This window comes from Anarrhichthys ocellatus, unplaced genomic scaffold (genome assembly GCF_004355925.1).
Source record: "Anarrhichthys ocellatus isolate YVR2014 unplaced genomic scaffold, GSC_Weel_1.0 scaffold86, whole genome shotgun sequence".
Lineage (NCBI taxonomy): Eukaryota > Metazoa > Chordata > Actinopteri > Perciformes > Anarhichadidae > Anarrhichthys > Anarrhichthys ocellatus.
In genome coordinates this window covers 1,271,254-1,298,691 of record NW_022280116.1, presented here as the reverse complement: position 1 = coordinate 1,298,691, position 27,438 = coordinate 1,271,254, and the positions used below count along the sequence as shown (strand labels likewise).

Sequence of the window (27,438 nt, the reverse complement as noted above, 5' to 3'; positions counted from 1 at the left end):
ACGGAGCAAATGGCGAGATACCTACATAGTGCGATCTATGTCCTATAAGGACAAAAGGGGTCACGGATTCCAAAGGCAACACCATCATTTACAGCAGCATACTTTCACAGAACAGGGCTGATAAGAGGCCCGTCTGCGTGTGAGTGGGAGAGGAAGAGACGTAAAAAATTCATGAGAAGATGGAAGGAGACGTCACATCGAATATGTAACCAGCTACACTGATGACCATGGGCAGTGAGCTGTGTGAGGTTGGTGAGGGAGCTGTGAACTGCCACTGTACTGTAGACCAGACCTGGGGGGATTATGAGTTACACGATCACGGAGGTCTCAAAAGATGCAAAAAACAAAAGCATGATACATATAAACATATATTTGTTTTTAGTGGTTATTTGGTAGTTCGTGGTAAAGGGTCTTCGTTGATGAAAAGTCACAAACAGTATTTAACAAGAGTGGGCGTCATTTTGGTTCAGAATTTTGGCAAGAAGATTCATTTTCCCACAGTGCTGCTAAGTGACATTGTCATCCAGATACATACATAAAATATAGATGAAAACCATTCCATTGATTAAATTGCATCCGTTATGTGAAAGGCAATCAATGCTAGAATAATCTGTATTGGACCAGCGTGGTAAGTCGTGATCTTTTCACCTCTGTCCCTGAAGCCTGTTTGTCAGTCAATGGCTTCACCGTGACTTTGAATTATCCCTTTCAAATGTGAAGATCTTGGAGTAACCTGGGTCAGAGTAAAGGAGAGAGCATGTATGATGAAGTGGTCAAAGCCAATGCCAGGAATATCCACTCAGATAGCATCCTCCTCATCAATTATTTAAAGACAGGAGGGAAAAAATAGACTTAAATGCCATATATTCACAGGGGGATTAAAAGACTGGGAGATTGTTACTCATTATCTATCTAAATGTCAGTGAAATGTGAAAGCCTTGCGGTGGCACTCAAGTACTTCAGACACTACACAAATGTTGCTTAAGGCCTCCTTATTACCCTTTAATTTGATGGGGAGCATGTTGGTCTAGTTAGAGGCAGAATGCATTAAAATGGTGATATGTGAAGACATTTAAGCAAGTAGTCTTTTTTTTACACACACTTATCTTCCTGTCTATATGATAAGGTTGGTAATACATAAAAAATAAGCTTGCTCTTCTCTGAGATTAAACACAGCACAAGGTCACAATACAAAGTGACTCTGTAACCGAGCCGAATCCAGTGTTAGATCTGGGTTAATGTGACAGCGAGTCACCAGCATCGGATAAACACAGACCAGAGATCTGTGGCTTTTCGCTTCCGCCCCGAGCGTAATTAAGTCCCCCAATATCTGGTTGTCACCTTGTTGTATCATTACCGTAGCTGGATCATTTCACTGTACTTAGCTATTACTTGGCACCCACTAAATATAGCTTTCCTCAGGCAGACAGTGTGATAGCACCTCGCAGCAAAGCCAGCTGCGGGTTATTACATCCCAGCCACCCATCGCCCACTCTAGGCCTCACTCAGTCAAGAAGACTTAAATGGATAATACGCCACTCAGTCAGTTGTGTTTATTTTTCCCTGAAGATTTACTCAACCAAGGACGTTGAGGAATCGGACAGGAGTTATGATGCTGGTCTATTTTTCTTTCAACCGGGGAATGCAACCCCTCCCCCACAGTCAATTAATATAAGCCTTGCAGCTCTTGTGGGGCCGCTCAGTTGGCTGAGATGCTTAAGAGGCAGATTTGATGAAATTGAGTGGGAAGTGACTGTATTTACTGATTATTTTTAAGAAATGCTCGCTTTTTTATTACGGGTGGGCGCGTGGATAAATTCAGCTGCGCCTGATTCATAAATGACCTGCCACTAAAGATGATGCCTTAAGGCTCCCATCTAATACCGACTTAATACTAAATTCGGTATGAGTTTATTGAAATGTGACACTTGAACGAAACTGACCCGAGCAAGTTTTTACAATGTTCACTGTGCTCTGTGTTGAAGTACGGGCCTGTTAAGAACCTGTCCAGGAAACTGTTCAGCACAACATTAAACCAGGCTGATAACCATATGTTGTACAAATTGTAACCCTAGCTCTATGAAGAGGATCTACTATACAGACTTGTCTAGTGACACCTAACAGTGCAAAGAAATTTGCCTGATTAGGTGGTGAGCATCAGTCACAATCAAATAGTCCGGTGGATATGGTATTAGGGCGATACCGCACATTTAGGTGTTCAGTTATAAATATAACAAATTCGGCAGAGGAAACCTTTACTCTTGCTGTACTTTGCCTTGGTGTCATCTCTCTTCAGGACACATTTTCTTAAATTATTTCTAATTAGAATATTTTTGTATTTCAATTTAGTTGTTATTTAGCCTTTCTGATCGCCCAGATGCTGCTCCTGGTCCGGTAAATTTGTGCAAACATGGTGATTTATTCACGCACACTAAGGAGATTGATTCAAAGCACATTAGTTATTTTCGAATTTGTATTAACAGTATTAGAAACATTTAAACTACAGTAGACTACATATTATGATTTATTGGGAGAACCCAAGCAAATCTATGTAAAATCAGACATTCAGCACCCCACATATTGCCGCAATGAAATGATTTGTTGTTTCATAGCCACATTTTCCTACCACCCAGTTGAATCGGGCTCCTTAGATCAAATCCTCAAATAGTCGACTATTTAGGGTCACCCCTCTAGTTCAGATATTCATGACACCCACAAGAGGAATCATGATGACTTTTCATAACCTTCATCTTTGGCATTTTTTTGTCCAATACTTTGGTTCCAATACCTTAAAAATAATGACATACCTATCAGGCTCAGGTTTGATTTGTTTAGTGTTAATTAGTGATTGTTAGCATGCTAACCTAACCTAACCTAACATTGTGAACATGGTTAGCATTTTACCATGTAAGAAGAGAGTTTTACTAAATGTATCTATGTGTGTGTTTGATTGTTTTAGATTTTTTTGTGAAAACAAAACTGCTTATTCAGCAGTATGCTCTGGAAACTGTTTTAAAGCAATTTTATATTTTTATATGTGTGCTTCGTGTTATATTTAGATTTGACTCTGAGTTTGCGACCCCAAACTACAGCTGTCTATTTTTGGCATTTGATGTCCAGTGTCTAACTCTATTTTTTATCATTTGGATGTGTTAAAATAAGAAACCATACTGTGCATATGCTATGATTTATTCTTCTCAAAGTGAACATACACAACATGAACACATCCTCCACATCTCCCACTACATTATATATACAGATTATATTTTATATGAACCATACACACTCCACACGTAGAACATCCCCAGATGTTGCAACACCACCAATGATTCTGTTCAGCATGGATGTGGAAGCTTCTGAAACTCACTAATTAACACACAATAGCTTTTTGTTTGTTTGCCAGCTGGTTGTCTGGCAACCTCATGGGGGAAAAAATCCAGGAAGAGAAGAGCTGGTCACTTAAAGCTACAGTTAATGACAGCGATTTTGTGCTTCATTTTTTGTATGAATCAAACAACTGAGATACGACGTGTTGATTAGTGAGGGTTATACTATTTTGTATGACTCTTTTGTGGCTCTATGATCATTTTCATGACTTTGTTTATGACATACTATCCTATGATACTTTTATGATCTTTTATGGCATACTGTTTTTTATATTTTTATGACTTTTATATGACATACTACAATATGATATTTCTGATGTGACTCTTTGATGTTGTACAATAATGTGCTATTTTTATGGCAAACTATACTATGACTTTTCATGACATTTTGTAGAATACTATACTATGCCATTTTATTGATATATTATTATAGGGTATTTTTACGATTGTTTTATGATGTTGGTTTATACACCTGCAGTAACTCATAAGTAATGATAATGCTACAAGTCCCTATGAGTGAAACAACTATCAATGTAATATAACAAGAATATATATATATATATATATATATATATATATATATATACAGTATATGTGTATAATGTGTATATATATATATATATATATATATATATATATATGTATATGTGTATACTGTGTATATATATATATGTATGTATATACTGTGATACTGTATATATATATATATATATATGTATATTAGTGCTAGGCAAGTTAACGCGTTATTATCGCATTCATTAATTAACGCCGGCAATTATTTTATCGCGCGTTGACGCAGTTCTTTTTTTATTATTAAGCGGACATTTTTAACACAAGAACCGGGCAGCGAGCGATGAACAGCTGTGTTTGTGTGGCGTCACTTCCTGCTGCTGCTCCCCCCCCCCCCCCCCCAATCAAACGTGACAATACCAAAATACATATTCTCTTGTTTTTAAATGAACATACGTATAAGCACGTGAGAACAAACTGCTCTTAACTGCAACTCTTTATTAGCATAACTTCCTCATGCAGGTTACTGCCACGGTACAGACCCCCTCCAGGTTCCCTTGCTTCACCTACATTCCCCTGGGTCCTAAGTCCCTCCATGTATAGGTTCTTATCACCCTCTCTGTACCAACGTACATTTATAACAAATACCACAGATATTACCATAATCAGCGTTACATATGTGTCTGACCAAAATACCAAAAAAAGCAAAAAAGAAATGATTCATTTAAATTATTTTTTTTAGAGTTTTTGAAGTTGTTTTGTTTGTAATATGTATAATAAGCATATCATTTAGTTATCGCTACTGAGAATTTAACAAAAAAAAACATGACGTAGATAGGTTTGCAGTTTTCAAGGTGTATATTTCAAATTGCATTTATTGCACACATGCAAATAAAGTTGTGAACACCGGCTGAATATCTATTATCAGAATCATAACTGTATTTTAACTGCTACTGTGTAAAGGGAATACTGCTGTTAAAAAGCACCTTATTTGTTTAAAGTGTTTACAAACCAAATGTTATTGCACTTTTGTTCATATAGCAGTACTTTTAAAACAAAAGTGCGCAATACACTACTTTTGAATTCATTATTGAACTTTGCACATAACAATGCGATTAATCGCGGAAAAATCATGCGATTAATTGCGATTAAAAATTGTAATCGTTGCCCAGCACTAATATATATATATATATATATATATATAATATACACAGTATACATGTACACATCACATTGAATCTGCGTGATTATCTACGTGACCTGATGCTCGGTCCTGAAGCTCCTGTTTGAGGTGTTCCTGGACCACTGTGACCTGAGAGTCCCATTAGAGTTTATCTAAAAGTTATGACTTTGCTGCTTTGTTGATTATGTATACCCAATTTATACACATCATTTTAAAGAAGGTTTTGGTCATTTTTAAATGTATAAAGGGTCCTGTGGTGTTCGGGAAATATAACATGTTCCTTCAAAAAGGCTTTATGTAATTACACAGTTAAAACAGGTGATATGGAAAACATAATTGATTTCATGCATGTAGGAGGGTAAAAAAACCTGATCCATTTACATTTTACATTTTACTTTTAAAGTGTATTCCAATACAATTACAAATTACCTGTTGAAAATGTAATCAGTAACCTGATCCAAGTATCACAATATACAAGTAATGTATGATTATCTCTGTAATTTTTAGATTATTTCAATACTAATGATGTAAATAAAGAGAAAGGAAAAAATCATGCTGAAATTTCATGATTGTGTTAGTAAAGCAGGAAAAGATAAACAACAACACAGTACAGTGCAAGTCCTGCCTTCCAGCTGGAAAATGTTGTTATCATTCAAGTTCTCAAATTATTTGGCCCACTAGTGTTGCTGGATGTTAACAGCAGCAGTACCCATAGACACTAAATGAGGCATATTTGTAGCGCTGTACAAAATGTCTTTTTTCCATTAAAGCCTCGAATGAGGTTTTTCAAAAGAAGCTTTGAATATCTGTCTATGATGTCATCACCCTGAAAAATTGGCAAGATATGTTATATGCAAGATGTAATATGCAAGATAAGACTTTTGACCTTTGAACTCTTGGTAGAATAGTTAATCATGACTCAGAAAAAGGTCTGGTCTTAATATCACATGTTTATTACAGCATATGAACACTTACAGCTCATGCGTGACTTAGCCTGATAGCAATAGTCTCTAGCTCTACTTACATGATTACAATTAGCTTCATTATCATTCATGATGATAATTAAAAAAGGTAAATGTAGATTATAGTTCTGTAGATGAAATCATTTTTGTTTCATATATTCCTGTACTCTGTCGTTTAACTGCCTGAGATATCAAGATATTGTACAGTTTAAAGCTTTTTGGAGTACTTTAAGGAAGTCAGGCAAAAACTCATTACTCTCCTCAGCTTCCCTTCTGGCCTCTTTTTCATGCGTTGTCTGCAACTTTTCTCTTTCTTCTCTCAGTTCTCTGTCATACTGTTCCTTCATTTTATTCTGCATGTTCACCATATTCTTTTCTTGCTCCTCTCTGTCTCTCTGTCTCTCTGCTTCTCTTTCTTTCCTCTCCCTCTCTCTGTCCTCACCCAACTTCTCCATCGTCTTCTTCATTTCCTCCTCTATCTCTTTCCTCTCCATCTCTCTCTCAGCCTTGAGTTGGTCATGCATTTTCTTCATCTCTTTTTCATATTTTTCCTGTAGTTTCCTCTCCAGTTTCTCTTGTTCTTTCCGAATTTGCTCTTCTTTCTCTTTCAGGATGCGTTGTTGCTCCTCTTCGATTTTCCTCTCTGCCTCTTGGAACATCTCGTTGGTGTAGTGGCTTCCTCCGTTCTTCTGGGCTACAATTCCGATCTTCTGGAGCAGCTCAGTGACCTGAGAGCGATCCTTCAGCTTATTATTGAAGACATGGTACTGGCCATTACATCTGTCCACTAGTTCCTGCAGGTCCGGGCAACCCTCCAAGAACTCCTCAATAGATGTGTCTTCAAGAAGGTCACCATGAGTAAAGAGCACCATGCTGTATTTGTCTGCAGCCTGGCCAAAGAGTTCTTGGATTCTCTGCACCGTCTGCTTTTCCTCTTCAGTGTATCTGCCCAGCTTGATGATCACCAGGAACACATGGGGTCCAGGAGAAGCATAAGAGATGCACTGGCTGAGATCTTTAGATGTTTTCTCCATTTTAAACCTGGTGTCAAAGAGGCCTGGGGTGTCGATAACAGCAACATGTTGCCCATCCACCACAGCGTTGCCCTTGGAACAGTATACAGTCATAGACTGTCCACTGAACTTTGAGTCAAAGCACTTTCGTCCCAGAATGGTGTTTCCACTGGCACTCTTCCCCAATCCAGTCTTCCCCACCATCACTATCCTCAGCTCTTCATCATTTTTTCTGCTGCTTCCTGTGTAGAAGAATGAGTGACACTGAATAAGACTCTACATCAGGTTGTACACACATTGTACTCAATGCAACTTGTACAGATATAGGAGAAAAGAAGCATCCATTCTGCTGCTTTGACAGAGCCAATAAAGGAGTTTGTTGGAGGTTCCAATTTACAACATTTTTTAAAACTGTCTGTCAGTCACATCACTTAATAAATCAAAGGAAACTCTCAACTGAACCTCCCTTCAAAAGACAATTCAACCTCCCTAAAAACAATACAATGACAAAAACAGAACAAATTAACTTTTGACTCTCATTCTTAAGAACAAAAACTGCATTCATCTGACTCAACTATGGATAATTATTATTTTTTTAATTTTCTAGTGATGAAGAAATTGTGATTTTAAGTATTCCAGAATTTACATCAGGTTACATTCATGGTACTAAAGTCAAACTAAATGTATTTACAGTTCTACCCAGTAAGTCTAATACAGTATTAGTTTATAGGAGGTACAGAGGAACATTTCATGAAATTTAATTCAGCGGTGAGCACTGCTATATCAACATACAATGATTTACTTTAAAACATAGATACAGTTTCCGACTTACCTAGGTTTCTGTCCATGTTTGGGTTAAAGAGTGGAGTAGATGCTGCAGCTGAAGTTCAGACAGTTCAGAGTGCGTCTCCTGCAGCTCTGTTACAACGGCCCTATATGTACTTAACAACACCCACAAATAGAAAGGGAAACCAAAGCTATTTATGGAGGTATCAGTTATGGAAGGATATTTTAATAGATGGGTCAAAGGTGAGTATACATTATATGCTAACTACAATATAGTCTTTAATCATTTTGGAGTATACGTAGTCTTGTCTTAACAAAGAAAGCAAGAGACATTAGTTATTCTAGATGAATTAATCAAGATAGTATTACTATAAGCTTAAACAATCTCACAAGCTGTGTCACATAACACATTCAGTTATTACCAGAGCTTTAGTTTAGTATACATTTTTAAGAGTACTTTCAAATGTTTAAACCTTGATCCCTTTCCAAAACACATCCATGACCTCATGTTGAAAATATTGAGAAAAAAGACAATAATTGAACTATGCATACAGTAATGATAATGACTTAGTATATCCCAGATAAATATGGAACTTGTGCGGAGAAAGGTTTTTCTCGATGACCAAATGCTGGCTTATTTGTCACAGCGTTTTATAACTTAACTTTCCTTTGCAAGTTCCCACTGTTGTTTGACTTCTGTTTGAATTCAGCCTTTCAAAAGTCTGACAGTTTGTTCCCTGTTTACCTGACTTCTGTATCAGGCCCTGCTGTACTTTCAGGAAAGTCCCTGCATTACCACATCCCTGAGCATTTACAAGAAATGGCAGCACTTCTTTAAAGCAGCACAAAGCTCCCCCTCCCCTTCAGTAGTAACAGGAAAAGGCAGCAGTTCTATTAATAGTGCAGGGCTGCAAGACATTGCGAGCCAAGTTTATTTGAATATGACATACTCAAATACAATTCAAAGTGCCTTTCAAAATGTATTAACCAGAAAGTGCAACAATAGAAATGAAAATAAATTACTGTTAAAATTTGGAAAAAGAGAGACTTACAAGACTAACTCTTTAGGTTCTTTAGTGCTTGAATACTTAAGGTTTAGTCGATTCAACATATTCACACAGTGGACATATGGCTCTGACATCGTGCTCAGGGTGGGAAGGAATCTCCCTGAAACTAGTCAAACTGCTGTATAACTATGGTGAAGTGGAGCAAACAACTGTTGAGATAATGTGCATATAATACTTTGTCAAACTATTCCTTGTTGTTTGACCTCCGAACCATCTGTGGGAAAAGAGCTCTATCCATTCAGCTGAATTATTATTAATGTGTGTTCAATAAATATATTTTTGATATTTTAAGAGTTTCCACCACAAATGGTGACGAGGATGGGATCGGACGAGTAGTCTGGACTCCGTTAGACGACAGAAGCGTGCAAACAATAGTTGATTTCTATTTCCTGGAACTGGAAAAAAAATCCCACCCAGTGAGAAATTATTTTGTGATGGAACAGACACTTTGAAGTGGTAAACCAGTATTATCGCACATTAGGGTGCTGGACAGTAGAGTCCTGGTTAACTTGTAGTTTTTAGAGAAGATTTGGTGTATCCTTTCAAGTCTTGATTGAACCAGATTGTTTTGAAGATACCATAAACAACTAACTACTCGAGAAAATGGGTAAAAGTCAAAGTAAGTCTGAGCCTAAGCAGCCTGATGCCATGGTCTTACCTCCAATAATAAAATAAATGTGGGACGAAGATAATCAGACTGCCAAACAATTGGAAGAATGGATGAAATTGGGGTTCCCTGAAAAAGGCATTTTTAGCCTAAGACAAAAAATTGGAGTAACTCAAAACGTGTTTGGAGCAAAGAGAGAAAGGCGCAGCCGAAAAATGTCCAAGAGAGAAAGAAAGAAAGAAATGTAAAATGTTTAAAGTAGACTAGAAAGCATATAGTATATGGACAGAGATAGCACAATTAAGAAAAAGAAAGAGATTAGGAAATGAATGTCAGAAAGACACAAGAAAGAAACAGGGAACAATAAGACAGATAAAATTGTTTTGTTTTGTATTTGTTTTATCCGAGGTAGGCCTACATGCTTGAATTAAGTTTAAATGAAAGTGTTTAAGTGATCATCTTTGAAGATTCATGTGTTTTCAGTGGACTCATTTTCCCCCTCGATGTTGACAGACAAATAAATCAGTCAGTAACAAGAACTAAGGAGTCGTGTATTTCCTGGAGGGAGTGATAGGAGCATTACTACTGTCTTAATTTGTCTATCGTGACCTTTTCATGACCTTTTCATTAATATTGTTCCCTCTGATGTGAATATTTGAATGGCCCGTGCTCTTTACTGTGTGGTGGAATGCATGTTTTGCTGGATTGATTTTGACTATATGCATTGTCCGTTAATGATGCAGCATCTCTCTATGCGCGTATTCATGTATCTGCACTCTGCAGTTAGTGTATTTGTAGGTGTTGAGCTTCATTTTTACACAAAACAAATAATAACCCGTAGCTGTGGCGTGATAATGAGGTTATTAGGAGGTGGTTCAACTGTAGTAGGACACCACTGAAGGCCCAGGTATAAAACACACGGCCCACCAGTGCTATACAACCACCTGTAAGAATGTAAGAATCTCTCTTCTGGTGGGCATACCATTTTAAAGTAACTTCTAAATTAGGCCAACTCTGAATAATTCAAATTAATCTTCTTAATCAAATATTATCTTGAAACGCCTCCTAAATTTAAAGACGAGATTTAAGGGGATTTCATGAGCTATTGCCAATGACTGGTGACCCAATTCAGTTCTCTTTTAAAATCCACTTACTAGACCTACAGCAGATGCTAATTTCCTTTTTTTTAATTTTATGTCAATCTTGACATGTTCTTCTGTAATTGTGTCCTAATTAGTTCACAATGACACATACATGTTTACTTAACTCCTAATCAGGAGACATTGAAAAATTGTACATTAACTCCTTCTGGCAGTACTTTTTTGTTTGTTTTAACATACCCATAACATTGGCAGTTACCATTATGGTTGCTGTTGTATCATCTATGTTGTTGTGGTTAAATTGAATGAAGTTGCATTTGTAGATTAACAGTGATGATGTATGACCAAGGTGTGTTGAGTGCCTCTATTTACCATGGACACACTGATTTGTGGTGGAGTCAATGCCACCAGCAGCAGCTCATTGAATAGGACATAAAACTGCTAGTCAGGGCTGCTGAGTGAAACCTATCAAGGCCACAGTGCCATCAGCGCTCCTCATGGGATGGGGCCATTTGTTTCAGCAAATGAAAGTAATTCAACACGCTGTCGGGCTACATGAACACGACATCACATAATTGATGTAGTTGAAAAAGACCTTTATTCAGTGCCTGGGCGAAACAGTACAGCACAAATAGTTGTAAAAATGGATATCCACAGGTTCAGTCAAGATATTCAAGATATCGGTAGCATTAAGGCCGGGTTAGTCTCTGAAATTCATACAAGGCTACTGCAAGAGCTTCTCTCCCCTTAACATACTGTTTTATCCGGCCCTAACGCACGTGACAGCAATCCCTCCAACAAAGATTAGCAGCAAACTAATCATTTCCAGCTTACTCACTGATCGGTTTTCATGAAGTGGTAAAGGGAAAAATAATCATTTTAGATTCATAAGGCTCAATTTTAGCTGGGATGAATCTTGCCCTGTGGATGCGGGATTATTTATTACAGTGGTGTCTGTGTCCAACAAGGTCATTTAAATTTAGCAAAAGTAAAAGCATCTGAATGCAGTTGAGCAAATGCTGCTGTAACATTTAAATATTTGTAGAATAATGCTTATAGCTTATTGTGTAAAGCAGTCCTGGTTGTGTAAAAAGGCACAGTTTCTGATCAGAAGCTTTTTTGAAAAGAATGAAATGTTCCAAGTTGTGTAGAATATAAATGAGGGTATTAAGCATTTTTTTTATTTTTCCAAATCATTTTTTACCTTACATAACTTCATTTAAAAATAAATATCTATTAACTTCTTTAAAATAGTCTTTAAACGTTTGCTGTTTCCCCGTCATTACCCACAATTTTAAAATGAAATTGGAAAAAAAAGTGGAAATGATCAATACTTAATATAAAATTAAAAAATAACAGGATGGATATAGCATTTTTATAAACAGTTCAAAAGGTAAAACAATGATAACGTCAACAACAACAAAAAAAAAATCACAAACAACAAACATGTAATATACAGAATAAAAACAAAAAATGGATACAATTTGAGAACACATTTTCTCCGCTCTCATTCCGCACCTAGGAGAAAATATGTGTCAATGCCGCCGAGAAAAAGGACCAGCACCCCTCTGTTCGACCCATCTCTTTGGCGTTTATGGAGGGCAGGAGCAGACAATGCAAAGGGTCTCTGCCAGGCAAAGAGCCACAGGGCCAGTTCAATGGACGCCGCATGGTCACCAGGCGTGTTCTCAGGAAATTAAAACGGTGTTTAACCAGGGCCCAGAACAAAAAAAAAAAATGAAAAAAATATATAGGAGGATGGACGGGATTTATTTTTTGGAGTGTGATGTGAAGGCGTTCTCGATGCAGAGGACGACGTAGGAGCCGGAGCAGCTGCTGGAGGTTTGCTGCAGGAGCTGGCCGCTCTGTAGAGATGATGCCAGACCAGTCACAGCGTGGTCGCCCGCCCGCCATGTTTCGCAGTAGTGGTCTGTTTGCCGGTGGCCTTTGTTGCTTGATCCATGCCAGACCATTTTCTCCGGCCTGGAGGAAAGCAAAAACAAGCACATGTGTCAGAATATATATATATATATATAAATGCTGCTACTACTACACTAACAGCGACATGTAAGTGCATGGGATGCTGTATTAAAATGGACGACAACTGAACAATTGACATTAACAAAGACTCACCATGCGCTGTCTCTGACGATGTCTCTACCGTCGAAGGAGTAAATTGGTACATTCTCCCTCATTTTGCTCACGTCATCCCCAAAGAGAGACTCCCAACTGCTGAACAACACTTGGTCCTGTAAGGAGAATATAATGCCTTATATTTCATTTCTCCTACTCTTCATATAGCAGCAAGATAAATTTAAAAAAACGTAGTTCAGACAACAGTTAAAACACAGTCGAAGACCACAATACAGAATCCTATTTCCTTTCAAGAAACTTTTAAATATAAGGTGTCAGAGCTACAGTTGGACTGTAGACTCAAAATCTCTCTATATCCGAGAGGGTCAGCCTATGCAGACACCCAGTGTAGTGTAAACAGGAGCCCTTTAGCAATGCTGCCACTTCCCCATCAGTAGTAGCTGACCTTGAGGTTCACGATGGGGGTGCTGTCCCTGTCCGACCTGCGGACGATGGTGTAGAGGTCTTGAAGCTTGGAGGACAGGAAAGCTCTGAAGGTCCCCTGCAGGCCCACAGCGCGGGCCTGCTGGAAGCACAGGAAGTCTGCCCCGCGGATTCCTCGCATGTTACCAGTTTGAGGGGCGTTCAAGGCGATGATATGTAGCTGGTGAGGAAGACACGGGTTTCTGTTAAAAATAATTGCCTCTGTAGGACCAGCTCTTGCTGCACATCGGTTTAGGATACTTTTTTTGATATACCTCGTTTAGCACATTGTTAAAAACACTTTTTCAGATACAATATTGCATATTTAATTGATTTGCCATTGTGAAAAGCTAGAGCACTTAAAAGGCTAGGCCACTGTATCAGCCAATATTAGCTCATTGCAGATGTATATATGTCCGCTGATAAGTAATTAATAATTTGAGGTTATTTAGAAGAGACACTGTCTCCATCATTTTGTCCAACAGTGAGCACTGTGTGTGTGGCTCACTTATGATCACAGTAAAAAGAAAAGAAAAGAAGACTGTCACATAGTATATTACTGCTGGATATTAGATCCTCTCAAATATTGATATCAGCCTCAAAAGTCCATTATCACTTATCAGTGAATAACTATGTCAAGATTCCAGAAATTAAGTCAATACCAGTGAAGACCAGAAAAATACCACAAAGTACAAAGCAATAAACCCCACGTACATCAACATGCACTCTTTTATCACCATTTGCATACTGTTTTTTGCAAATGCATTATGTTGTTAAATAAAATATTGTATTATATTATATCCAACCAGCATACTACATTATTAGAGTCCTAGTCCTAATCTGAAAATAGGACAAAAGAAGCACTAATTGGATGTGACGGGAGAGAAAAACAAAGCAGGTGCTTCTTATACAAAGGTCAATAATGACAACACAAGAGGGAAGAGATATGCTGCTGCGCTGTCCTTTCTGTGGATAGCAACAGAGGGAATACAATCCCCAATCAGTTTCTTCCCTTTCTTTTTTAACCTCCACGTCAAATATATACAAACACACCGAATTTTCATAATTATCACTGCCTTTAAGTGCGCTGCAATACGATACCCTCCATAACTAACTAACATTGTTGACATTTACGAGCTCTACTCACTCCTGATGCTGATGGCTCCACATGGCCGGCAGGCTGCGCTACAGGCGGGCTGGGTCGTCGCTGCGGAGTTACAGGGTATCTGTTCTCAGTCTGTTGTGTGGCTAATCTCCCATCTGTCTGGCCTGTGTGTCTCGGGTCTGGGAATCTGGGATCATACTGTGCGGGGTATCTGGGGTCTACAGGTCGTAGTGGTGGAGGCTCAATGGGTCGTATGGCTGAACCACCCTGGGAGTAATGGCCAGCTCCGTTGTTGTGGGACTGGTCCTGCGACTGGGGGTACTGGATCACAGGTGGAGGCTGGACTTCTGCCACCTCGTTCTCCTTTAAATGGAAGTTAGAGAGATTTAAGAGAAAAATCAAAAACAATCAGTGGATGAAAAAGGCAAAATATGTCTTCTATCTCTGTATTCTATTATTCTTCTGTGGAACGTACCAGATCTCTGAAGAAGGGACTGTAGTTTCCGAGCTGAGAGGAGAGGAAAAATAGCCTTTTAGTGAATACTGATATCTCACCTCATAATTAATGAATGGCCTGATCTGAACTGAATTACATAATAATGTAGACAGGGTATAGTGTCACTGTATTAACTCAGAATATTTTTTTTTTTTTTACATAAACACATAACTTAAAAAAACTTTTCATATAAGTAAAGGTATTTTACAGTTGAATAATAAAATTGTGAAACAGGTTGTGAAAGACAGGGATATGACAGTGACAGTGGCTGTGCCAACTTCTTTAGATTTTGTTATGCACCCTAGTGGCCAAAAACTGACCACAGCAGCTTTAAAGTCTAATAGTATTGAAACTCTGCAGTTTAAATGCCTCTCAAAGCATTGTACCATACCATGACTTGCCGCAGTCCATCGCGCACTCTCAAATAGAGGTCAGCTTTGTCAATGATGTAGATGAGGCTTCCCTCCGTCTGACGTCTCGCAGTAGCTATCATTGTGTCGTATGACCTTAAAACAGTAAGCTGTGGAAAACAAATATACATGGTGTTTAGCTTTTGATGAACATGAATGAAATAACTAATATATGCCAATTGCCCCTCAAATGAAAAATGATGATCAGGCAATTTTAGACACAATATGATCAATGGGCAATAACTGCTGCAGTATGCAGACTGATAATTACGAATAACTTAACTTATTATCAATGCCAGCCTAACAATCACATAATATATTCTATGATATTAAAGTGCAGTGATTGTACTTACCCCAGAAGAGTGACCAGGACTTCCAGGCGGACCAGCAGGACCAGGAGGTCCAGGAACATTGAGGGCTTCAAATGTAAACAAAAGCTTGTTAATGATTTAGCTTCTGAACAGCTCAAGTGGAGTTTGCCTCCAGTAGCCAACGAGCTGAGTGCAGACAGTAGCTTAAGGGTCACCTCCACACTAGATGTAGCAGTGTTCGGTTTAGAATGATCCAGAATATTGAAAAAGTCGCTTACAGTGATTGGGCATATATGCTCCGGGAAGCGAGGAAGATCCTTGGGGTCCTGGTGGTCCAGGTGCTCCTGGAGGACCTGGACGCCCATCGTAACCAATCCCTGGTGTCCCTGGTGGACCCTGGGGTCCAGGAGGGCCCAATACAGGTTCTCCCTTTGGACCCTAACATGAAAAAGAAAAAATTGAAATGACACGAATGCGTTTTAAAATGTTCATCATCTAGGTCATGACAAACAGTTGTGTTTATCAACGGGTGATGTGCTTACCGTACAGGTAAAACCACAAACCTTCTAACAAAATAAGATCTTGGTCGTTAACACCTGTAAATATACTAGGACAGACTCTTAGAACTCACCTGTAGGCCTGGTTTGCCAGGAGGCCCTGGTGGGCCTTGTACTCCTCCAAAACGTTGGTCATAATATCCGCCACTGGGCTCTCCCTTTTCTCCCTTCACACCGAGGTCTCCGCGCTCTCCCTTCAGTTCATTCTGTTGGAAACAGTTTAACATTATGAAGTACTGTACATCCAGCACACTCAGGAAAGTGATTGGTGTGGTAGCGACAAGCTAGTTTACCTTGAATGTGTAAATATCGAAATTAGAGGCGGCCCCTGTAAAAAAAAAGTGTTTTAGTAACTAAGTACTAATAATTCAGTTCTACACACTCCTGCCGTGCAGTGGATATGTATGTCATGATGGTACATTATGTGTATTTTTTACGCAAACTTTGGATTTACCTGGGATTCCTGGAAGGCCTCGGTCCCCATGCTCTCCTTTTTCCCCTTTAGTTGCTACAACAAAATATAATTTTTAACATTGGTGAGTTAGAACCAATATCCCACAGGTGTATCTAATATGCAAAATTGTGGCATTGATAGTGACGTCTTCTGCGTTTTATCAATTCATTCTTCAAATCTACTCAGACTTGACAGCCTAATCTTTTGACAATAGAGTGTATATCCCCTTCGGGCTGAGGCAGCTTCATCAAACTGAAATTAAGATAGAACTGGTTATCTCTGCAGGCACTTAAAGCCCTTTCTAAATCTCTCTTCCTTGACTGGCACTCTTTACTTCTTCATTCTGATCCCTCTCTATCTTACAGTATTATGTATCGGTGCGACGTGTGAGAGAGGTCATACCTGGGTAATTCCTTGAAGGTTCATCATAGCGCTGCGAACGGGGGGGATAAAAAATGAAGACATTCCCAGCATTAATAGAGGAAAAGATTCATCTAAGGTGTATGCTAAATTATCCAATCAGTAGTTTCAGAAGACAACAAGGCAAACGGAACAAAAGCACCAGATAATGATTGACTGCTTAACCATATGATACTATATCCGACCACATGAGAGACATTAACGTTGTGCTAAATAGTACATGCACATGTCCAAAGTTTATTTCATGGTACAAGGTTTTGGAACTTGTGTACTCACGTTGAAGCGATCTAAGGGAATGGCTGGTCCAGGGGGTCCAGGTGGTCCTGGTTGGCCAGGGACTCCCTGATGAAAACAGTTATTCACTCTATCTTACTGTTTGGTGAGTCTAACAAATAATTTTGTCGACTAATTGATGACTTGATTTAATCAGCAGACTCCGCAAAAGCAACACTTTAAGACTTGTGTTTACCAGACATGTGTTCATACATTTCTTGGATATAAGTCATTCAGCATGAAAAAAAAGCATAAAAAACAACTAATCGACTAAATAAATCTCCAAAATGCCCGATTCTTCCACTTATCAACTAAGAGGGGGCAGCTCTACAACAGATCATTGGTTTTGTGGTCAGTTTTTATTTTCAAAGGTGGCGTATCGTAGGCTACCCCGAGTAGCATAGCCTACAAATTGTAGTTTTCGTGTCAACAATGCGTTTGTTGTTTATGTAACTCACAGGGAAGGCAAAATGTTGCCACATTGGTGACTTCAGGGAAGCAGGAGGACTTTCCAGTTCTGATGTTTCTCCGTGATTTCAGAGGTTGAAATCAAAAGCTAATTTCTATCGGCTTAGAAACAACATTGTGACACCCCTACTAGCTAGTGCAAGCTAGCTAATTGGCTACTTGACAAGAGGTTGAAAAGAGGTCCCAATGAACGTTTATTAATCAAGCTAAGTAAAAAGCTAGCTAGCCAGTCAGTTTTTGATGCTCAATGCAAGACTCTCTTCTTTTTCACTGAGTATGTGTAGTTCCTGGCATGTGCCACCTGATGAAACGCAGACACGTCCCATTCAGTGTCTTTTGTGACAACCAGGCATGGCTAAAGTAAACAAGATGGTGTCAAACTATCTGTATTAACTTCTGCCACTGTCAAAAACGATCTTTCTAAGGTATTGGTAATAATAATAACACTTACTGGGTAGCCATAGCCAGCTTCTGTCTCTCCTTTCTCCCCCTTGTAACCATTTACACCAGGGCGACCCTGAGGGGAGAAAGTCATCAATTAATATTTCCCTGCACTTGGAAACAGGTGACAATGGTATTCAAATGTAACTGGAGCAATATGCAATAGGTCAGTAAAATGACTATGTGGTACTTAGTACAACCACATAATAGTAAAGCAACATCCAACCTAGGAAGGGCTACTTACAGGTCTTCCAGGCATTCCGATTTCACCCTTTATTCCAGAAGGCCCATACTGGCCCTATGCAATAAATCATGAAATGAAACACATTGTGAGCTGACAGGAGAATGAAGTGGGGAAAAAAATAAATTTTTGGTTTGAAACTGTTCAGTTACATCAGTGTAGATATATTAGATAAAGATGCTAAAACCCTTACAGTGGGTCCAACAGGTCCAGGTGATCCTCTGTCTCCCTACACGCAGTGTAGAGGAAACAGATTAGTTACAACAACAAATGTATCACCGAAACCGAGCAAAATATTAAGAAATAAAAAGACATCATATACTTGAGAGGAGAGGCGCGTGCCTCTTTTCACGAGAGAGACAAAAAAGACGAAAGCAGTGAGACTCACCTTCGGACCCGTCAGCCCTTCCAGATGCAGAAGGTTTCCATCAGGTCCGATTACGAGGCCTGGTTCACCTTTCTCACCCTGAACACGACACAGCACAGACGAGGCAACACACACTCAATTACAGCAGTGTCTCAATGACGACGAGTGGCTAAATGAATAGTGGAACGAACAAATAACCAAGACTTTACCTTGACCCCGTAGCTTGGAAGGCCAGGGTCTCCTCTGTCCCCCTTTGGTCCAATAGGACCCTGCAGGATAAAGACAGTACGGTTTATCAGCTTTCTTTGGCAGCCGGAAAGTCTTCCCCCAGATCAATTCAAGCCATTCCATTACGCTTCGTCTACACAGTTCTGCTTGTATTGCTGAGTTAACCACTGTTTACACATTCAGTGTAGAATTAATTGCTGTGGGCTTCTGGGAGTAGATGCAGTGCCAATATGTTGTCTGCTAACTGTAGCGCAGAGAAGCATTTGATGCTTGCTCACTTTACTGTAAAAATTGTTCGGAGGCATTATGGGAATTTGAAAGAAATGGAGGTATAATTGATTAAAGACACATTCCATAATCCAAATGTGAGGATCACCACCCACACCATAATTCAGCATGCAGAATTGGAACCTGTAATTAGATCCTCTCCAACAATAAATTGATCCTACAAGTCGGTATTGTCTGAGTAGCCAAAACCTGATAGCTTGATGTATCTTATTCCTCTATAAAACTGTGTGTGAACTTATCTAAAATCAATCTACAGTGCCCAACTGTTGAAGGAAAGTACTTTAAAATTGTATCATCCTTTAAGCCCGTGGAAACATGGTTTCATATCTTAAGTATTTCTTCATAACATTAAATACTCATTACTAAATGTGTGACATTCACGGTCAAGAGTTTAACACTCTCAAATTAACTTGTAAATCGGATTAACTGCAAACAGTGAGGTGGCAACATAAGCAAACACCTCAAACAACTGTGATCACATTTTGATTCAAATGTTAAATCCTGAGTGAAGCGCTAAAATACATGACATGGCTTTTTTAAACCAAGCACCGACCACTTCAAACCAGTAAGAATAGCTCAGACAAAACAAAAAACAAAGACAATTTTCATAGGACATTTTCAAAACTTTGGCTGAAAATAGTGCATCCATGTAGGACCTGATCATTAATAGCATGAAGCTGGTTGAGAAAATAGGTTTTTAGAGCCTTTAATTTACGTTTTTAATATAATTGTAACCTGTTTTTGTAAGATTTGCATCTTTAGTAGGAGTGAATGGTCTTGAATAGGGAAGTTGGAAAGTACTGAGAGGTGGATAAAAAACATTCTTGGTTTTGGTCTTTTCATGGCATTTGTTGACAATAATAATGAAAGAAAGAAGAAAATAAAAAAGAAGAAATGTAAATTAACAACAGGTTAAAAAAAAACACAAGCGACAAAGAGACAACACCATTAATGTGAAATGTATTTACCATTAGTGTGAAGTAAATAGATTTAAAATGTATTTTTACAATAGGGGAAGGTACATTAATCATGTAACACGGGGAGACTTACAGGGAATCCAGCTTGACCAGGTAAACCAGCTCCTCCCTGTAAACATAGAAATACAACTTTATTAAACTGGTGTTCTGTGTTTTGTTAACTGACTATCATTCACCAATTTCTTTTTTCAAACTTTACAATAACTGTAACACAACATTGTACAAGTAAATCTACACACAACGTATTCTTGCCCTGATTGGTTTGATTCTAAAATGGAACCTGTTAAATTAGTGCAGCTTCCTCTCTGTGGATGAATTGTGTACAGCTGCCTGATATACAATATATTCAAATGGAAAGAGAAGTTTTGAGGTTATAGGCTGCTAGTTAGCAGTTGACTTTTTTTTTTTTTAACCACTGTTGACTGTGAATTTAGTTTGTATCAAACCAGTAGGAAAGGTGAAATGCTGCCACTTGTCCAGATTTTAAAAATTGTCCTTTCAAGATGTTTGTCTTAAATGTTTTTACAAAAACTATGTGTGTGCAGTCCCGCATTCATTGAAAGAAATACACACACATCATCAACTCCAACCTCAAAGACTATGTTGTATTAGCACCAGAGTTGTTTTGCTGTATTTCTGTATCACTATTACTGTTTGAACATGAATACAAACCTGAGGCCCGTCATAGCCAACAACACCATCAACCTGTAGTGACACATGAATGCCATCACTGCTCTTAGTTTAGAATGACAGTCTACAGTGTGCTTTTTGTTGCTTACATCTCCAGATGTTTGGTGAATGATTTGTCCTGGTGGTCCAGGTGGTCCGGGGGGCCCTTGGAGACCTGTTCCATCTCGACCCGATTCACCCTAAAACCACAACACACACACACACAGCAAAAAAGATGAGCAACTGTCCATCCAAGACAGGAAATGAATCAAATGCTGAATGTGACAAAAGCTTTAGTCTTCTAATATCTGTATAAACATAAAGAATAACAGTATCTTCAAAGAGGATACTTTTTATCTTTTTCTTTTTCAGAAGTCTTTTATGGTCTAACAGATCAAAACAACTACACAGAAACAGACAGTAGTGAGATGGAATGTGTGTTGCAGTACAAGATTGAATTAGCATCATACAGACAATTGCTTTGTAAGGAAAATAATGTATAAAAATGAACAGAGATTTTAGGGTTAAAAATGAAGATAATATTCACCCTCTCTCCTGTGTTGCCATGGTCACCCTTTGGTCCCTGTGAAATTAAAGAGGAATGAGACAAAAGATACTTTAACAAAGGTGAAAGGTGCTTCACAAAGATCCAACAACAGACAAGAGGAACAACCTTCATATTCATTGAAAACTGAAGACAATGAAAGCACTGCTTCTTTCATGTCACGTAGTAGAATTACCTGATAAACCTGCTAAATAAGACGTAAAGTCAGTTATGATTCCATTCATATGTAAAAATGAATTCCCAATACACCTGCCATGACACAGTTGCATGCCCCAGCAATGCTAGAGCGTACATGTCATTTGGGTGCTCGCACGTCCATCAACAGAGAGCAAGCTTTACCCAGCATGCCGTTTGGTGGTGTAACAGTTGATACTGGAGCATGTGACGTATGAATAAGAATATCAACTGAGCCATCTCTATGACAGCCAAACAAACATGATGATGAAGACCATAACATGCAATTGAAAGTTCATTGAAAAAGCTAGTAAATGGACCTTACTATTTCCAAGGTCAAGAATGAACTTTCATGCTAATATTGGGTATTACTTCCCAATATGATAGTACATTTTAAAGCAGTTTTTGACTGACACTGATAGGCCGCCTGAGGTATTGTGCACCCCTACTATAGCAATCTTCATAAAGCTGCTAGACTGTGTTTTACCTTCTCCTGCACTGCTGGAAACAGCAGCAGGACATGTAAAAAATGGCGATTCTCCGTCCTCAGTCCATTAATTTCTCTCTATTATATATTTTTTTTTTATATAAATTGGTTGACACAGGCTTTGTGTGAGGGGTTGGCCTTTTCTTCTGTTACTGCATCTTGTCAGCATTTGCATGACTTCAGGCTGCATACTCGGCTGTTTTTCCTCCATATTGTCTAACCCGGAATGTGCTCAATACAAAGGACTTTATCAAATTACCTATTGTGGCCACAGGGGTAAATGACACAGACATCAACATTTGAGAATGCAAAATATTTTTGCCCCATGGCTTGTTAGACTATGACAGGTCTGCTACATAACACAAAAAAAACAGATACGAAAACAATCCCAAAATAAAAACCACGAACATTTCCTTGAAAGTCAAGTATCCTCATTTTGACAGCTTGCTCCATTTATGAAATATTCTTATTTGTCATCTAGATCTATTTTACCTGAGGTCCAGGGAAGCCATCCAACCCTGGACGTCCATCTCTTCCTGTGAGACCTTCACTGCCCTTCTGACCTGGTATACCAGGCAACCCAGCTTTGCCCTGCAAAGGCACAATCAAGATACGACGGTGAAAATCACACTTCAGGGGAACACAAAAACAAAGTTACTGCCACATTACTGCCCATAATGTGAAGAGTTTGCCCGTATTTCTTAACACACTTAAAATCAACACCCAACTCTACGCTACTCAGCTACTCTCTGCTCATTGTTTAGCTTTAGGCAGATCATGTTGACACATGTTTGCTAACACACTAACTTGGGTACACTTGTGCTGTGTTGCTATGCATTCATTTAATGCTGGGGTGGCCAAACAACTGCCTGTTTTTTAATGGCTCGTGGTGAATTCTTTAAAATAAACTAGTATAGCTTGAGGATATTTTGAATAAGTTGCACAGTATGTACATTGCACATATTAATTTAAACACTATATGTCGACTCGGCTAAATTTCATGACATTTTCTCCGTCTTAACCTCTTGGCACAAACATTTCTGACTGTTGTGTTTGTTAATATTAGAATTAGAGATTCACATTTTTACACCTACATTTGTAGCATAATCTTTTCATTGAACCCTTAGGCCATTATCAGAAACCAATATAGGTATTTGGCAATTTTCTCCTGTTTTAACTTTAGTTCTTTACAGATTTACACATAGCATCATAATATTTTAAGTGGACGCATATGCCATGCACTGTATTTAAATGCAAAAGTATTGAATTTATTTGAATTAAGATCAATTGAGAGCAGCAGATTCAAAATACATGTGGGCAAACCAGTAAATAGTAGTTACTATAGTAGTAGTGTTGCGTAGTTATTTTGATAGCATGGGGTTTTCTGGAATAGAAACACAGCTTTTCTTGCAGTTTAACTGGTTGAAAACTACGCATTTACTATCGTTTGGCCCATGACCTCATATGTTTCTCTACATGGCCCACGATCAAAAAAGTTTGTTCTCCCCTGATTCAATGTATTCATTTTTTTGTTACTTTCAGTTCTGTTTGTGTGCTTGTATTGTTTCTTTTTCCCCTGCTTCTATTCTATTCTAGACAGGACAAGGACCTTCTTTCACCCTCAGAAATCAATTAAGGTGCAGCTTTTTTTTCTCAACCCCAATGGTTTGGAAAACACACGCGTGAAATGACAACGGAGGAGAGTAGCAAGGATAAGATTACCAGCAATAACCAAACCTGAATGTTATGATGCTTGAGGGTGTGCATAGGCTAGGTAGCTGTACCTCGCGCTTGTTTGCGTGTTTCCACTAATTTCATGGACTCAAAACTAGACCCCTTCTTGAGCCAATAGTTTGGCAATAGCAAGAGGACCAGCTCATCACAAATTAGAAAAATGACTTCAGTTACTTACCGGAAGTCCAGGCAAGCCAGGAGAACCCTGAAAGCACACACATTTGTCTTGGTTATTATGCAAGTTCATGTATATCTTCCTCGTGCATTTGCAACTTTCTACTATAAACAGGACCGGTTCCAGTTCAATAACCACAGACGTGTAAAGTGTAGACCTGTACAAAATGCACGGCATATTATTTTTAAAGAGACAATCAAATCATTTACAGAATGTATGGCAGCTAGGCCAAATAGGGCACAAATGGGACACAGGAGCACACTCAATGGTACTCTTGAGTATTAATCAGTCACTAAATTACCAAGTGACAACAGGACTTTAAAGCTGCTGATCAGATCCTGGTTCAGAGACTTACTCTGGCTTGTAATATGGGGACTAAAAAAAAACAATATTTAAAGAATTTCAGCACAAGGGGGAACTATTGCTAGTTTTAAACCGTGTCCGTATTGTGAAGAATGTAAGATACAGCATATCGTCTTCAATTGCAGTACTGACCTGTCTTCCCTCAGGTCCTCTGACGCCAGGCAGTCCATTGCTGAACCCTCCACCGGAGGCCTCCATGTCATCCTTCAAACATCAACAAAGATAGTATGACAGTTAGCCAAACAAAACGTTTAGTTGGATTGTTTTTTTCTATCCCGTTTAATTATTTTTAGATTGAATGCTTTCACCTCAAATGATTTACCTCACTGTTATACATATGAATGGACAACAACAATGTGTCTGAAGTACAGCTGTCTATATTATTGAGCATCATTTCATATTTCCATTTATTTTATGGAGAACTTTCCCAGACAACCAAATTACACAGATGAAATTTAGTTTTTTTTGGGGTATCTTTTACATTGATATATAGTCGACTCTACCAAAAGGTATCATCACAAAAACTAATAGAGAACTTACAAATCCAACACGATAGCTTGATCCAGGAGGCCCCGGAGGCCCTGGAGGCCCAACTGGTCCAAGAGGTCCGGGCAGACCAGCCAGTCCAGTCTCTCCTGAGGTTCCTGGTAAACCATGGTCTCCTTGAGATCCCTGTAGGGTGAAGTGACAGAATAAATAAATAAATACAAAGTGTAATAAAAGCAATTACAAATATGTCATCTTCATTGAAGTGCATCTTACGATGGCAAGGTAGTATAATTCATTGTCTCACATATCCTGCACAAAACTATTTTGTAATGTTACCATTCATGCAGCATTTCGTATAAGTAAGTGTGGTTTAATAGTACGTAGATTAATGTAACTGCACAAAAACCCATGCTCATTGATCTGGGGCCAAATTCAGACGTCACCAAATGTTAAAGCCAGCATAGCCAGCACTCAGATTAAACTTTAGGTCTAGCTGACAATATTTGACAAACATTTGCATATTGTTAGAAGACACAAATCCCCTTTGATGGCTGACGTGCTGGAGCCCAGTTACCTGCGGATGGGAAGGCTTAGGAAAGTAGGAGGAGGATAAATAGTGGGGCAGCAGATTGGTGAGAAAAGAAAAGTAGGAGCTTGGCTGGAGAAATAGAAATGGAAGGGATGAGAAAAGCTTTAGAAATAGTTGGATTGAAGTTGATATTCTAGTTAGCCAAACAGTAATGGTATTTCAAAAGCAATCCAGCAATTCATGTACCTTGTTTTCAGGATTATGTGTTCTATGATACTGGTTCCAACAACAAAGGCAACTTGCATTTAGTTGTGTTTTTGAGTGTGGATCTAATTTTGACGTGTCAGCTACTTTAAGGTAAAACTGAAAAAAAAGAAAAAGACAATGAAATCTGCACCTTCTCTCCGACTGCTCCTGGAAGACCCAGATCGCCTGAATCACCCTAGTGTAGGAAAAAGAGTAGGACAAAATGTGTTAATAAAAAACGCTCTAAACTACAATGATACTGTTGCTATTGTGTATGTTTCTGTCATTTTTCAAAAGAGGATTGAAAAGATTTGGACATATTTATGGTAACAGCATCTAATGGCAAACCCCCCCACCCACCCATGCAGCTACAACATACCACTTGGCCGCAGTTAGCCATTGCTCTGGTGTGTTTTCGGCGTACAAGCCTGAGAGCCAGTTTAGCCCTTTTTCCGCCTTCATATGTTGATACAAGCTGTTGCTTCTTTTTTTAAGCTCACATGTTGGTTATGTAAAATCAGTTCCTTTACAACATTAGAAATTGGGTTGAATTTCCACTCGGAATGCGGACGCTAGTTAGCCTAGCATGCTAATGTTAGCGCTAACTCCCACTATACATAATTTTTTCACACGTGCTGAGTCATTAGCAGATCCCGCTCTCTCCCATTATAGACGAGTCTAGCTTGCGGTAGCTGTTATTTTCTCATGGGTGCAGTCGTGGTGAAACCGCTATCGACCAGACTGTCAACAGTCACAGCAGTTTTAGCGCTCCATTCATTACCCAGTGATTCAAATTACAACACAAATCACAACACAGAATCATGTTGAAGCTGAGGTGATATTATCTTCAGTATATTATTGCCCACCCACACACCAATCACAATAATCAATATTTTCAACAAAGACCAAGGCAAAGCAAAACTGAATTTTAATTTCAGTTCAACTTAGACAGATCCAACTCATGTTTACACTATGACTGCTACTGGGACCGCCATTGACAAACTTCGAAGGCTGCTAGAAAGATACATCAGAGTTAGAGTTTACAGAAGAAACAATCAGTCTCATAAGATCATTACCGTATCTCCCTTGGGACCAGAAACCCCTGGGCGGCCATCAGTACCCGGCAAACCAGGCAAGCCCTAGAAGGATTTGGTTCAGGCATTCAGTTGTTGTTGATTGGGTTAGACTCTACAGTCATTTTATTCAGAGAGCTTAGAGAATTATTTGGCTAGTGATGCTGAGAGACAAACACATTGACACCTACAGGTTGACCGGGCACCCCGTCCTTTCCTGGTGGTCCGAATGCCCCAGCTGCTCCTGCTGTAGAGGCAGTAGCAGGACCGGGGGGACCGGGGGGACCAGGAGGACCTGGTAGGCCACGCAATCCCTAAAACAACAAAATTGATTTTCATTTACGGATGCTGGTTACAGTCTTACAGCAACAAAGATGATGTCCTCCATTACATAGCTTGTTTCGGTTGAGAGTAGTTTTTCAACTTTAAATTCTTCTTACCCGAACAGATTCCAGATCAGGGAAACCAGAGCCTTCCATGTCCACAAAAGTCTAAAAAACATGGACTGGAATCAGTTGTATTCAACAGATAAGTCACAAAGGCAGGACGCCTGCTGGTAGAAGTTGTGCCTAAACATTATGCAGCATGTGAGGCCAAGATTAACTCACAGATCTGAGTCCTGTTGCTGGGGGTCCCGGAGGTCCTGGGGATCCCCTCGGGCCAGGTTGACCCTCTCCACGGTCTCCCTGTTTGCACAAGTCTCATTATTATAATCATATTTAGAATTT

General features: G+C 39.0%; 2 protein-coding genes across 4 annotated transcripts in view; both read right to left on the bottom strand.

Moving 5' to 3' along the window:
- Positions 1 to 6,011: 6,011 nt before the first annotated feature.
- On the bottom strand, positions 6,012 to 8,002 carry LOC116398608 (GTPase IMAP family member 4-like). Its single transcript, XM_031875069.1, has 2 exons — positions 7,887 to 8,002; positions 6,012 to 7,296 (listed from the first exon to the last, which is right to left on the bottom strand). Exons 1-2 carry the CDS (start codon positions 7,900 to 7,902, stop codon positions 6,233 to 6,235), a joined length of 1,080 nt encoding a protein of 359 aa, XP_031730929.1. The 5' UTR covers positions 7,903 to 8,002; the 3' UTR covers positions 6,012 to 6,232.
- A 3,191-nt stretch (positions 8,003 to 11,193) lies between these two features.
- col18a1a (collagen type XVIII alpha 1 chain a) overlaps positions 11,194 to 27,438 on the bottom strand; it is a 76,038-nt gene continuing 59,793 nt past the window's right edge. For all 3 annotated transcript variants that reach the window (XM_031874998.1, XM_031874996.1, XM_031874997.1), the window contains 30 exons: positions 27,319 to 27,396; positions 27,151 to 27,201; positions 26,902 to 27,024; positions 26,714 to 26,776; positions 25,789 to 25,833; positions 24,914 to 25,045; positions 24,506 to 24,577; positions 24,014 to 24,040; positions 22,594 to 22,692; positions 21,423 to 21,458; positions 20,986 to 21,075; positions 20,280 to 20,315; positions 18,923 to 18,982; positions 18,735 to 18,812; positions 18,540 to 18,575; positions 18,350 to 18,403; positions 18,116 to 18,181; positions 17,200 to 17,265; positions 16,906 to 16,936; positions 16,504 to 16,557; positions 16,343 to 16,377; positions 16,124 to 16,255; positions 15,771 to 15,930; positions 15,535 to 15,599; positions 15,163 to 15,291; positions 14,751 to 14,783; positions 14,318 to 14,638; positions 13,154 to 13,351; positions 12,748 to 12,863; positions 11,194 to 12,597 (listed from right to left, as the gene is read on the bottom strand). In XM_031874998.1, the coding sequence (XP_031730858.1) occupies positions 12,384 to 12,597; positions 12,748 to 12,863; positions 13,154 to 13,351; positions 14,318 to 14,638; positions 14,751 to 14,783; positions 15,163 to 15,291; positions 15,535 to 15,599; positions 15,771 to 15,930; positions 16,124 to 16,255; positions 16,343 to 16,377; positions 16,504 to 16,557; positions 16,906 to 16,936; positions 17,200 to 17,265; positions 18,116 to 18,181; positions 18,350 to 18,403; positions 18,540 to 18,575; positions 18,735 to 18,812; positions 18,923 to 18,982; positions 20,280 to 20,315; positions 20,986 to 21,075; positions 21,423 to 21,458; positions 22,594 to 22,692; positions 24,014 to 24,040; positions 24,506 to 24,577; positions 24,914 to 25,045; positions 25,789 to 25,833; positions 26,714 to 26,776; positions 26,902 to 27,024; positions 27,151 to 27,201; positions 27,319 to 27,396 (2,700 nt within the window). In that variant the 3' untranslated portion in view covers positions 11,194 to 12,383. The remainder of the gene's footprint in view (positions 12,598 to 12,747; positions 12,864 to 13,153; positions 13,352 to 14,317; positions 14,639 to 14,750; positions 14,784 to 15,162; positions 15,292 to 15,534; positions 15,600 to 15,770; positions 15,931 to 16,123; positions 16,256 to 16,342; positions 16,378 to 16,503; positions 16,558 to 16,905; positions 16,937 to 17,199; positions 17,266 to 18,115; positions 18,182 to 18,349; positions 18,404 to 18,539; positions 18,576 to 18,734; positions 18,813 to 18,922; positions 18,983 to 20,279; positions 20,316 to 20,985; positions 21,076 to 21,422; positions 21,459 to 22,593; positions 22,693 to 24,013; positions 24,041 to 24,505; positions 24,578 to 24,913; positions 25,046 to 25,788; positions 25,834 to 26,713; positions 26,777 to 26,901; positions 27,025 to 27,150; positions 27,202 to 27,318; positions 27,397 to 27,438) is intronic.